The sequence below is a fragment of the Microcaecilia unicolor genome, chromosome 13 (assembly GCF_901765095.1).
Source record: "Microcaecilia unicolor chromosome 13, aMicUni1.1, whole genome shotgun sequence".
NCBI classification, from domain to species: Eukaryota; Metazoa; Chordata; class Amphibia; order Gymnophiona; family Siphonopidae; genus Microcaecilia; species Microcaecilia unicolor.
The window spans coordinates 69,035,470-69,049,810 of NC_044043.1; the positions used below are offsets into that span (position 1 = coordinate 69,035,470).

A 14,341-nucleotide genomic window follows, 5' to 3' on the forward strand; every position below is an offset into this window, starting at 1 on the left:
AGAATCCTAATCCACCCTGTTAAAATGTCCAGGTGTACAAAATACAACCCGTTCTGTATGCCATAGAGGGGAGAAATATGCCCTATGAAGCACTGTTATGATTTTTTAATCTGTGGATGAATAAGAAGTCATCAACAATTTCAGGATTCAGTCTAGCTCGCCTGTCTTCCACAGTCCCTCCTGCAATAGAAGATGTCTTCTTAGAAGATGTGCTGGTAGCAGGATGTACAGGATCCCCAATGCAAATTTTATTACCTGTGACCAGCATGTTTGCTTGTTTTTTCAAAAAATAAAAATATGGTCGTCTGCATCAATCAGACATAAATAACAGTCCAGTAGAAAGTGACACGGGGACAAGGTTTGCCCCCAACCTCATGGGTTGTATCCTCATCCCCATGGGATCTGCCCCCATCCCCATCCCCGCAGTTACCACGGGTCCCTGTCCCCTTGTCATTCTCTAGTTTGGGTTTACAGGTTTCATGATTGCGAGTTCTACCAGGGTCACACAGAAAATCTCCAGTCAAAGCCCAACTGTCTTGGTTTCAAACTCTGAGCTCTCGTCGGTAGATAGGATTTGAATTGTTGCTCAGCCTTTTTCAGTAGTAGCTCAAGCAAGTTACATTCTGATACAGTACATATTTTCCTACTGTGTGTATCAAGGCTGTGTACGGGAACTTTGCATTCACTGGCAGACGAATACCTGTGCAACACTGGTTTGAAACGGATGAACAGAAGTGGGACAAGAGATGATGAAGCCTCAAAGTGTGTGGGAGTTAGGTAGAGGCTTGGTACAGCTTGTACTGTAGCATTTCTGGAAATCTCAGCGAAACCGAGCTCTAATGATTTGCATTGCATGGTAGAGTGAAAGAGGGTGAGTTAGTCCAGTTAAAAGGAGTGAGTGTGCTTTTTCTTGTGGGGGGGTAATGATGAGCATCGTCTTCACTATGATAGGCTGTTATTGGCTGTCCTTCTCTTGGTGCTAGAGTTTATTTATTTATTATTATTGTTTTATTTATTGCATTTGTACCCCACATTATCCCACCTATTTGCAGGCTCAATGTGGCTTACAGAGTGTTGTTATGACATAGTCATGACAGGATCTTAGATACAATTGGTAGTGATGTATGAGGGATTAGAGAGGTAAGTGATTAGGTAGGGTGGTGTAAGAGGTGTATTTTAATCCTTGAGTGGGTTGGGTGGTGAGTTGAGTCATTAAGGGTTCTTTTTGTAAGCTTTGTTGAAGAGATGTGTCTTCAAAGATTTGCGAAAGTTGGTTAAATTGTCCATGGTTTTCAAGGCTGTAGGTAGTGCGTTCCATAGCTGTGTACTTCTGTACGAGAAGGTAGTAGTGTAAGCCTGCTTATATTTAAGTCCTTTACAGCTGGGGAAGGTCAGATTGAGGAATTTGCGGGCTGATCTTTTGGCATTTCTGGGTGGTAGGTCCACTATGTTTAGCATGTAGAGTGGGGCATCTGCGTGTATGATTTTGTGTACGGTCGTGCAGATCTTAAACTCAATGCGTTTAAAGTAACAAGTACCATAACAAAGCAGCTAAATAAGAGAATACTAAGGGAAATACAGAAGCAACAAAAGGGAAGCAGACAGATGGGAAAAGCGGGTAATCTAACAAAACGGAAATAGGGGATTAAAGAGTATTGTGGACTTTGGGATAGGCTCTTTTTTTTTTGTTACATTTGTACCCTGCGCTTTCCCACTCATGGCAGGCTCAATGCGGCTTACATGGGGCAATGGAGGGTTAAGTGACTTGCCCAGAGTCACAAGGAGCTGCCTGTGCCTGAAGTGGGAATTGAACTCAGTTCCTGAGTTCCCCAGGACCAAAGTCCACCACCCTAACCACTAGGCCACTCCTCCACTAAACAAAAAAGTTTTTAGTCATTTTTTAAATGTTAGGTGATCCGTTGTTTCTTTCAGTAGTCTCGGCAAAGCATTCCAGGATTGAGGGCTGATGGACGAAAAGGATGAAGCGTAGGTTGACTTATACTTTAGATTCCTGCAGGAAGGATAGTGTAGAATAAGATAAGTATGAGATGACACCAGTGAATTCCTGGGAAGTAAGTCCATCACATCGCTCATGTAAACTGGTGCTTCTCCGTAAATGATCTTATGTGTTAAGGCGCAGACTTTAAATTCAATACAGTCCTTAATGGGTAGCCAATGAAGACTCTCACGGAGAGGTTGCGCGCTATCAAAGCGAGATTTTCCAAAGATAAGTCTTGCCGCGGTGTTTTGGACCGTCTGGAGCTTCTTCAGAATATAGAGAGTACAACCAGCGTATATTCCACGCAGATTGAAGCAGGTTGTCCATCCTTGTGGTATTTTTCCTTAGATTCTTTCTTTGGTTCTCCTCATTCTCCTTGGGCGTTTCTGGACTGTGGACTCACTGCAGTGGGGAATGTGCTTCCTGGTGCTGTCAGCTAAGGCTGTTTTTAGTGCTGTAAGTACAGAGGGCAGAGCCGACTGGCCCAGATCAGAGTGTGGAATAACTGACAATCAGCAGCACAAAGGAAAAGGAAGAATCATGACCTCAGCTGTGCAGCAGTGAAGCAGCATGAATAGAGGCGCGAGGAAAACAGTTAAAGAGCCAAGAAGGAAATGTTAGAGAATGGAACCCGAAGGGGGCAGACTCAGGAGTAATGTTAGGAAGTATTTTTTCACAGAGAGGGTGGTGGATAAGTGGAATGCCCTCCCACGGGAGAGGGTGGAGATGAAAACGGTAATGGAATTCAAACATGCGTGGGATAAACATAAAGGAATTCTGTTTAGAAGAATGGATCCACGGAATCTTAGCGGAGATTAGGTGGCGACACCGGTAATTGGGAAGCAAAACTGGACTTCTACGGTCTACGCCTTGATCGTGACTGAATAGATATGGATGGGCTGGAGTGTAAATTTTATGGGGTTTCGACGTTAGCTTCAGAACTTAGTACAAGAAGAGTGCTGGGCAGACTTCTACGGTCTGTGCCCTGAGAATGGCAAGGACAAATCAAACTCAGGTATAAAGTATCACATACCATATAAAATGAGTTTATCTTGTTGGGCAGACTGGATGGACCGTGCAGGTCTTTCTGTGCCGTCATCTATTATGTTACTATGAAAAGCCCCGATTACAATAAAAGCAAATGCTTAGGGATGGGCATTCATTGATAAGAGCATGCACTATGTGAATATAGGGGTAGAGTCAGTAAACGGAGCTTAGAGTTAGGTGTTGGGATGATGGAGGCTAAGCGCAAATTCTATAAACAGAACTGTCTTTATAGAATACTAGCTTATGTCCTTTTCACGCCTAACTTTCCGCCTGCCAAAGGCTGATGTAAATGCTTATGCTTTACTACTGTCAGGTACAGAAATAGAAGTGTTCTATAACTCCGTGCCTAAATCCTGGGAATGCACATCCCCCTCCGTTGACCACACCCCTATTTTGACATGCTCCTCCCATGACTACACACCCCTCCCTTGACATACCCCTCCCATGACCATGTCCTGCCCTTGACCACGCCCTTCCCTTGACCACGCTCCCTTTAGCCTTGCATGCAAGAGAAGTTAGGTGCTCAGTTTACAGACTAGAGGAGTAAGTCAATTACACACGCAGCTGCTAATTAGTGCCAATTAGTGCTTGTTAATGCCAATAATTGGTACTCATCTCCAATTATGCCCCAATTTAGTGCCGGTTAGCTAATAATAATGTCATGCACGTAACTGATCCTTTTCTATAACTTTAGATGCCATTTATAGAATTTGGGCATAGCGTTTGCTCTTCTTAAAGAGTGCATGTATTTATTATTTATTGATTGATTAAAATAAACTTGATATACTGCCTTCAGCTAGGAGGTAGATCTAGGCGGTGTAAAATAATACAAAAAAAAGGCAAATCAGAAAAGAAGAACTACTATAATTTGACAGGAAAGTATTCACAAGTAATAAGATAGCAGAAAGAAGGTGGGGGGGGATGAAGGGAAAGTTATAAGGACAGTTCGTTGTTATAAAATAGGAGGGATAAAATAAAACTAAAGAAAAACTGATCCAGGACTATTTATTTATTCAATTGCACATTAGTGCATGATCTTTCCCGACATCCTGTGTATGTGCAATAGTTCGTGCACAAATTGGGAAAGAGCACACACACGGCGTGTAAATAGTGCATACTCTTTACACTATCGGGGAAATTCTATATATGGCGCTGAACATTAGCTGCTACTTCTAACAGGGCATAGTAGTAACATAGTAGATGACAGCAGAAAAAGACCTGCACGGTCCATCCAGTCTGCCCAAGAAGATAAATTCATATGTGCTACTTTTTTATTTGTACTGTCCTCTTCAGGGCACAGACCGTATAAGTCTGGCCAGCCCTATCCCCGCCTCCCACCACCAGTTCTGGCACAGACTGTATAAGTCTGCCCAGCACTATCCTCGTCTCCCAACTACCAGTCCCGCCTCCCACCACCAGCTCTGGCACAGACCATATAAGTCTGCCCAGCACTATCCTCACCTCCCAACCACCAGCCCTGCCTCCCAACCACCGGCTCTAGCACAGACCGTACAAGTCTGTCCAGCACTATCCCCGCCTCCCAACTACCAGCCCCGCCTCCCACCACCAGCTCTGGCACAGACTGTATAAGTCTGCCCAGCACTATCCCTGCCTCCCACCACCGGCTCTGGCACAGACTGTATAAGTCTGCCCAGCACTATCCCCGCTGCCCAACCACCAGCCCCAGCACAGACCGTATAAGTCTGCCCAGCACTAGCCCCGCCTCCCAACCACCAGCTCTGCCACCCATTCTAGGCTAAGCTCCTGAGGATCCCTTCCTTCTGCACAGGATTTCTTTATGTTTATCCCACGCATGTTTGAATTCCGTTACCGTTTTCATCTCCACCGCCTCCTGCGGGAGGGCATTCCAAGCATCCACCACCCTCTCCATGAAAAAATACTTCCTGACATTCTTCTTGAGCCTGCCCCCCTTCAATCTCATTTCATGCCCTCTCGTTCTACCACCTTCCCATCTCCGGAAAAGGTTTGTTTGCAGGCAGATCCATACGTGCCCATTTAGAGAATGGCGCCTAAGTGTTTCTGCTTGGATCTGCAAAGGAGGAGTGGCCATGGGAGGAGAATGGGCGGGTTGCGGGTTAGGGGTGCTCCCTTAAAATGCATGCTGAGATTTCCACCTGGTTTCAGTTGTTGTAACTCCTTGTGCCCGAAGTTGAGTGCGGATCCTGGCGCTACTCAGTATTTGAAAACGGGTGGCAATCCCAGAATGCCATCATGGAATACCGTTCACCAGTATTTTGAGTGCAGTTTACTGAATCCAGGCTTATATGTGCATAGTGCGTGCTCTTGGTGACATTCACTTGAAAAACAACACATAAACATGAACACAAAAAGTTTTTGGGTGCCCATCTGTCAGTGATGATCAGCCACATTGCCCCCCCCCCCCCCCCCCCCCGCAGGTACCCCTAGACCATGGCTGTTCCCGCATGGCTGGTCTGGGAGCCATGACATAAGCCTTACCGTGCTGGCATCGATTGATTTATACCGCTTGTAGGTGGACTAGCGTACATGTTATTTAGCGTCTCTTACTGTTCGCTGTAGCACCTACCCATAATCCTCTTCAAATGTATTGCAAACCATTCCTTAAACCTCTCAGGTTCATCAAAGAACATCTCTCACATGACCTTACCCAACACCTTCCCATCTAAATCCCCATCTACCTCCAGCCTACTATTGATTGCATTCAAGATCATGTAATGACTAAATCATAATAACACTCTGTAAGCCACATTGAGCCTGCAAAAAGGTGGGAAAATGTGGGGTACAAATGCAATAAATAATAATAATAATAACTAAACAACATTTTATAGCTTCACACACAACGTTTTGGAGTTTAGCTGGTCATGTGCGTCACTGGAGTGGAAAGCTGAGCTTTGAAGGTGGGAGTGCAGTGCAGAACATCAACGCTTGCCGAGAGACTGCTCTGCACAGGTGCTAGGCGCTTTCCCTACCGAGCTGCTTGCAGAATTTCCGTGTATCTCATTTGCATGTGATTTCCTTTGGGCATCGGTCACTGTTTCAAAATCACTAAGTTCAACCGTGGATCTAAACATACAGTGACCTTTGGCCTTTCAGGGCTGCAGTCTCTCCATTCAAATCTGAGCCCAGCTCTCCAAACCACCTCAAGTGACCATTTTAAATGACGACAAAAAGAGAAAACTCAAACTTCTCTTCGGAGTCCTTCTCACACTTCCTCCATCTACTGCGGATTCTGGGCCTGGTCATTTAAATTTACTCTACTTTAACTTAATTTACTTATGAACTGCCTTTTCAACCCCATTTGGGACAACCAAGGCAGTGTAGAAACCATAACAAATATATTGACACAGCTCTTCAAATGAAATTTAAGTCCAGCCAGACCTAAACAGTCCCAGAGAACTTCTATGGAATTTCTTCCCTCTAAACCAAAAGCCAAATGTGAGGAAAATCAGCAACATCAAAGGGCAGAAAACACCCCCTGCCACCCCAATGAATGTTAACCACTTCTCCCTTGCCCCCCACCAATGAATATTAACCACCTCCCACCAGTGAAAGTTAACCACTTCCATCCAGCCCCATCAATGAATGTTAACCACCTCCCTCTGCCCCCCCCCCACCAGTGAATGTTAATCACCTCCACCTTTCCCCACCAGTGAGTATTAACAACCTCTCCCACCCCATCCACACCAATGAATATTAACCACCTCCCCCAACCTCCATCACCTCTCCCTCCTCTCCCCCACCAGTGAATGTTATCTACCTGCTCCCACCCCACCAGTGAATATTAACCACTCCCTGCCCCCACCAGTGAATATTAACCACCTCTCCCTCCCCAACCCCACCAGTGAATGTTAACTACCTGCTCCTACCCCCACCAATGAATTTTAACCACCTCCACCTTACCCTCCACCAGTGGTGGGGGGGGGGGCAGAAGGAGGTGGTCAACATTCACTGGTGGGGGGGTGGGAGAGCATGCACATGAGAGAGGTGCCAATGTCTGCATCTGAAATTTTCTGCTGACTGCCATGGGGATGAGACTGCTCAAGGGAGACTTCAGAGAGGACTCTTTAGCTGGTAGGGCCTAGGGATCCTCGCTGCTGCCACTGGGTGGAATTCAAGTGAAACTGGGTGGGCCTCTACCCATGGGCCCACCCATGGCTGTGCCACTACTTAGTAAAAGAGACTCCTAAGTTTTTTGACCAGGTAACCCTTCTCATAGCCCCTTAATACACGGAACCTTAGAGTTAATATTTTAAAGGTTAACCTTGCTTCCTCTGTGAGCAGTAGAAACCCTTGAACTTAGGTTCTGTCGACGTGAAGTCTGATGCCATGGTCATCTTTCAACCTTGAGGTATAAAAAAGTATTAGAGGTTTTGCACATCTTATCACTGAAAGCTTCTTTTGTTAGGGAGGGAATGTGTCCCTTACTGCCAGTTATGGATCCCTCATTCTCTCTGGACCTCCTCCCCCCCCCCCCCCCCATCAGAGCCCTTACTAGGGAGGTGCATTTGTTTACATTCAGGGGCCCTTTTATTAAGCTGTGTTGGGCGCTAATGTGTGCAATAGCTGTGCGATATTTTTTTGGGAGGGATATGTCAGGGGTGCATGCTAACTAAATAATGCAGGCCTAACATGGAAGTCCTTACTGTCTCTAAGGAGGCAGAAAGTGCTCCTGCATTCAGTTATTTAATGGTTGTGCTAATGCTAACATTAGAACATGGTCCCCGCAAAATAATAATAATAATAGAAAAAGGCCAATTTTACAGCCATGCTAGAAATGGGCTTAGTGCATAGGAAAGCTTGAACACTGGTGACTAAGCCTATTTCTTAATGAAGCTTTGTAAGGGCCTTTCAATTTGTTAAAGAGCCTTGAAAAATGTATGTTTAACATACATTTTTCAAGGCTATATCAGTTTAACACATGTTATCCTACGAATTAATGCATATTAAGTTGATCGGTGCATAATAAAACATTCGAATGCATATTTTTAAAAAAATGTTCACGTGAATTGATGAAAAAACTGAAACAAGCCTGAAAATAAGGGAAAAAGCCCAAAAGAAAATGAGCTGTCAATGTTTGCCCTGTGCACTTCCTGGTTAACCTCCCTATGTTTTTTCTCTTTTTTTGTTTTTTTCCTAGGAGAGGTGATGAAGTGACACACATTAAGATTCAGAACACGGGGGATTACTATGACCTGTATGGGGGGGAGAAGTTTGCCACACTAGCAGAGTTGGTACAGTACTACACGGAGCAGCAGGGCCTTCTGCGTGAGAAGAACGGCGAGCAGATCCAACTCAAGTTCCCCCTGAACTGCCAGGACCCCACCTCGGAACGGTGAGTCCTGCATGGGGATGGCTCTGAGGATAAAAATGCACCATCGTCCATGGTCAGCACAATCATGCACGCTCTTGCTGCATTTGGTACCATGGTAAATATAAGGCACACTTATACGGCATCACGTTAGCATAGTAACATAATAACATAGTAGATGATGGCAGAAAAAGACCTGCACGGTCCATCCAGTCTTCCCAACAAGATAAACTCATATGTGCTACTTTTTGTGTATACCTTACCTTGATTTGTATCTGCCATTTTCAGGGCACAGACAGTAGAAGTCTGCTCTGCCCAGCACTAGCCCCGCCTCCCAACCACCAGCCTCGCCTCCCACCGGCTCTGCCACCCAATCTCAGTTAAGCTTCTGAGGATCCATTCCTTCTCAACAGGATTCCTTTATGTTTATCCCACGCATGTTTGAATTCCGTTACCGTTTTCATCTCCACCACCTCCCGCGGGAGGGCATTCCAAGCATCCACCACTCTCTCCGTGAAAAAATACTTCCTGACATTTTTCTTGAGTCTGCCCCCCTTCAATCTCATTTCATGTCCTCTAGTTCTACCGCCTTCCCATCTCCGGAAAAGGTTCGTTTGCGGATTAATACCTTTCAAATATTTGAACGTCTGTATCATATCACCCCTGTTTCTCCTTTCCTCCAGGGTATACATGTTCAGATCAACAAGTCTCTCCTCTTATGTCTTGTAACGCAAATCCCATACCATTCACGCTAGCATTCTTTCATGGAATTTGGGTGTCCAGATGCCAGTATGGAATAGGTTCTGATTGCATGGCATTGAGGCACCTAAAAGGAGGTACCCTTACAGAATTATCACCAAAATGCAGACTCTTCTACCTTTTCTTATTTGGATATTTTGGGTGTTAACCCCTCCCCCCAGACTTCCTCCTCCCAAACAGTTTACAGTTTTATTACATTTATTATACTGCTCTAACTGGCGAGCGGAGTAGAACGGCGTACAAATCAATTAAAAACACGTAATAAAAGAAAAGAACTACAATTTTGGTAGGACAGTAAAACCATTCGGACAATGAAGGGGCTCCGTGACCACTACATAACACCAACTGTCCAGGGCATAAACTGGTGGTTTTAGGGGATGATTAAACCAGGTGACTGCCAAGAAGACCTCCTACTTCACAGCATTGTTTTGCAAAGAAGGGCCACAGTTACTCTCTATTTGCTTTTAACTCTCATTAGTTAATATATGAAAGATTCATGACCCAACTTTCAGTGCAGTTTAATGCATTTGTTCATCACTATTTTTGATATGCTGCCCTCTACTGGATGTCTGACTTAAGCTTATTTGATAAGCTTAAGCCTCCATGAAGCCACCATGGGAGCCAAGTTCAAAATTATTGGGGGTGCTAAGCCCAGTGGAAATAACCCCTCCCTGGACATATACAAGGAATTTTCTCAGTATTGGGGGTGCTCAAGTACCCACAGAGCCGGCTCCTATGGAAGCCAAAGATGACTATCCTACCCATCTGTTCAATACTGCAGCAACAATATTGTTCAATAAAATATCTTCAAATGTTCCGCTCTTTCTTGAGCCCCTCCCCCAACCCTCAGACCCAGTCAGCAGCCCATTCTTTTGCACCCTGACCCCTTGCTACCTATCTGTGCAGTCTCAGCTCCTCCCTCTGTCCTGTTACCCTAGGCTTAGTCAGAGACCTGGTGGATGTTGTGGGTGTAGCACATCTCCTCTGCTGCCTGAGGTGCCTGCCTACTTCTTTAAATTCAGTACCAGTGAAGATGTCAGGTGTGCCATGTGACTTGGAGTGCAACACCCTGCCCAGCCCATTGAGTGAGTAGGACCTGCTGCCGACTGATTTCTGCATCTGGTTGACTGCTTCACCAGCACACACAGACATTGTGTTTTGCTGCCTCTGTGTGGCTGCAGGGCCACCACAGTCACATGTAGCCAACACACACCAGTTGCTCTCTTTTCCTAGCACGGAGCTGCATGTGATGTCATTTCCTGCTGGGGATGGCATGTGCTGAGGAGCTCCATTGAATGCTAGCATGCAGATACTGTGAGGTATGGAAGTCATGTTCACCTTGCTTGCCTTGGACTTAGCCTGCTTTTGTCTGTCTTGCTTCCATGGTGGCCAGGTGTACTGGTTCCATCCCCCAAATTTTGTTGTCATTGACACCTTAATGAAATTGTTTCCTTCCAGATGAATGATGACAATTTCTGGTCATGTGTGCCTCTCCATCAGCCTTTCCATCATGGTGCCAATGCATATCACTTTTCCTATGCCAAACCACCTGTATTCCTCTTGGCACCAGTGGCATAGCGAGGGGGGCCTTGGGTGCTTGGGCCCTCTCCAGAACAGCAGCATCCCTTTACCTTTGCTGGAGGGGATGCTGAAGCCACACCAGTCACATAAATACAGTACCTCTGCTCCCCTCCTTCTCACGCTGCTTCCTTCCTGCAGACATCAGCAGCGTGCCTTCAGCCGCTGACGCCGAGACTTGTGACACATGCGCAAGGAGGAGGGGAGTGGCTCAGGAACTGTATTTAGCTGGCAGGGCCTCGGCATTCCCTCCAGCAAAGGTATGGTTAGTGTGCTGAGAGAAGAATGCTTTAACCTCCAGTCCACCCATGGGCACCCCAGCCAACTTGCTGGATGAAAGAGTGACCCACAATTCACACCTCCCTATCTGATGTTGCACCTGCATGGGGAATAAGCCATAACATGTTGCTACAGTGGTGGCAGGGAAGCCCCCTGCTTCTCCCAACAGTTTAATACATATGCTGATGATTTCCATCTTTCCTTCCTCTGGATGGTGGCTGACAACAGCCCCCTGTGCTGCCTCCAACGCTGCTCCTATCACTTATACTTCTGTATCGAGCCCAATGGCCTTATTTGCCCCTTAAAGACTGCTGTGAACAGGAAGTTGGTCAGTAAAGACTCATCCTCATGCATTAACATAGTAACCCCCCTGCCCCCTTGGCTTAACAGATCTATATACCAGGCATAGCTGATTGTAAGGTCAGCTACACCCCTTTGCCTTCCTGGTTTGTGGATTTGTGCACTATTACCATTAATTTTACTCCCTTGATAACCAGATCACCTACCAACAGCCTGTTAAGGTTCTCCTATTCCTCAGTGTTGCTACTTACTTGCTAATCCCCAGTGCACCGATACATGGCACGGAAAAGGCAAACCTAAAAAGTGTTGTCTCACACCTGTGCGACACACGAGAGGCAAAGCATGTCACAATTGTACCAAAATGTCATGGGTTAAGCAAGGCTACAAGTCCCTGCAATCTGTATGTAACCAAACTGTCACCCCCCACTAAATGTAATTCCCGCTGTATGCGACCAGACCGTCGCCCTCACTAAATGTAATTCCCACTGCATGTGAACAGATTGTTGCCCTCGCTAAATGTGATTCCCGCTGTATGCGACCAGACTGTTGTCCTCACAAACCCTTTAGCCCCTCAGCTTGCAAAATAAAGCCACTGATACGCTTTCTTGCACTTCTCTGAGTTGGTCCCCTTGATTCCTTATGAAACTGCGTACTGCTTGTAGGCCCTCCACACCTCCTGGAACCCTGATGCACTCAACTTCCATGCCACTCTAAGTACATAAGAAGATAAGTATTGCCACACTGGGACAGACCAAAAGTCCATCAAGCCCAGTATCCTGTTTCCAACAGTGTCCAATCCAGGTCACAAATACCTGGCAAGATCCCAGAAAAGCTTAATACATTTTATCCCAGAAATAAACAGTGGATTTTCCCAAGTCAGTTTAATAATGGTCTATGGACTTTTCCTTTAGGAAGCTGTCCAGACCCTTTTTAAACCCCACTAAGCTAACCTCCTTTACCACATTCTCTGGCAACGAATTCCAGAGTTTAATTACACGTTGAGTGAAGAAACTTTTCTCCGATTCGTATTAAATTCACTACTTTGTAACTTCATCGCTTGCCCCCTAGTCCTAGTATTTTTGGAAAGACTAAACAAACGATTCAAGTCTACCCGTTCCACTCCACTCATTATTTTATAGACCTCTATCATATCTCCCCTCAGCCATCTTTTCTCCAAGCTGCAGAGCCCTAGACGCTTCAGCCTTTCCTCATAGGGAAGTCGTTCCATTCCCTTTATCATTTTCGTTGCCCTTCTCTCCACCTAATTCCACTATATCTTTTTTGAGATGCAGTGACCAGAATTGAACACAATATTTGAGGTGCAGTCACACCATGGACCGATACAAAGACATTATAATGTCCTCACTTTTGTTTTCCAGTCCTTCCTAATAATACCTAACGTTCTATTTGCTTTCTTAGCCGCCGTAGCACACTGAGCAAAGCATTTCAACGTATCATCAACAATGACGCTGAGTCACCAAAGGATGTCCAACACGGCGTCTCTTTCTCCCCCATTTGCCAGGCAAGATTCTTGAAACGAGACCACTTTAAATGAGAGAGTGGGTCAGCAGTCCTATTATTAGCTCCCGGCACATGCTGTGCCCAAATCATCATGTTCAAGGTTAAGCAATGACAAACAAATTCTGAGTAGGACCATATTTAGGCTACATTTCAGGACTTGTCTACCAACCCCAGAATATCATACCAGAACAGCACCTTCCTCTTCCTCCCCCCCCCCCCCCCCCCCCAGATTGTGAATGCCACCGCTTTCGGGAATAGTTTCAAAAAGTTAATGGGGGCAATTCTGTAACTGGGTGGCACAATGTAGGCACCTCAATGCTTCACACAGATCATGAATTCTATAATGACAGTTGAATATCAAGATGGCACTATAGAATTCAAGTGTAAATTGGCTTCCGTGGGCTCACATTTTGGCATGCCCACTTATGCCTTGTTAATGGCAAGAGTAAATGAGTGTGCCTAAGAGTGACAGGCCACCTAATCTAATCTTGACATTTATTTATTTGCAGGCTCAATGTGGTTTACAATATATCATGATTAGTGGAATTATGTAAGAAAATAGACATAAGGATCTTTGGTAACTTGATAATGATGAAGCATGATAGTGGTTTAACAAGCAAATATCGTAAGGCAATTCTTATTTTTATTCCGCTTTACCAAAAAAGGCTCCAGGCGGATTCCATCAAATAAAAAAGAATCAAAGAGACAATCCCTTATTATAACAATATATTTCCTTGATGATAATCCAAGTTCTGTAGAATCAAACACCTGTCAGGTATAAAGTAAAAAAGAAAACCTTTAACAGCTCTCCTAAAAGTATTATGACAGGTAATATTACAGCTATAACCCGGCAATTCGTTCCAGGATGCGAGTCAAAGTTCTCTGCCTAGTAGTTGATTTTTGACAAGCTACTGTCATTGGGTTATACAGTTTAACTTCCTGAGCGGAAGGAGAGTAGACAAAAATTATATTGTGAAGATATTATGGGACTAAACCATATAAAATCTTAAAAACAAATGACAATTTAAAATGTTTCCTCGCCTTTACCAGCAACCAATGCATTGGAGTGACATGGTCATTATCATTTCCTCCTAATATCAGCTTTTCAGCCGCTTTCTGTGTAATTTGAAGCTGACATAACTGTCTTTCTGATAACCCCAAAAAAACCAATGTTACAATAATCAATTTGGCTTAGTACCATAAATTGTATAATTGTTTTTAATTGAAACCTCTCTACAAATGGTTTGATCCAACTTAATAACTTCAGTTTAAAACAGGATTTCTTAACAATTTTATTCACTTGTTTTTCCATAATAATGTAGAATCCAAAATTACTCCCAGGATTTTTATATCCCTCAGAACTGGGACTTCAGCCAAAGCTAACTTAATTTTTCTCTTGTGGCAACTTGTCTTCTTTTTCTGCTACCCATAAAACATTTGTTTTATCCGGATTAACTTTCAAACCATTTGCAGGCACCTAATTTGAGATGGATTCAAACGCCTCTGACATCTGTAATATAGTATCCTGAAAACTTCGCACTACATGTTGG

General features: G+C 44.7%; 1 protein-coding gene across 3 annotated transcripts in view; it reads left to right on the plus strand.

Moving 5' to 3' along the window:
- Nucleotides 1–14,341, plus strand: part of LOC115456687 (tyrosine-protein phosphatase non-receptor type 11-like) — a 131,725-nt gene that overhangs the window by 79,687 nt on the left and 37,697 nt on the right. For all 3 annotated transcript variants that reach the window (XM_030185924.1, XM_030185926.1, XM_030185925.1), the window contains exon 3: nt 8,184–8,378. In XM_030185924.1, coding sequence (XP_030041784.1) covers nt 8,184–8,378 — 195 coding nt within the window. The remainder of the gene's footprint in view (nt 1–8,183; nt 8,379–14,341) is intronic.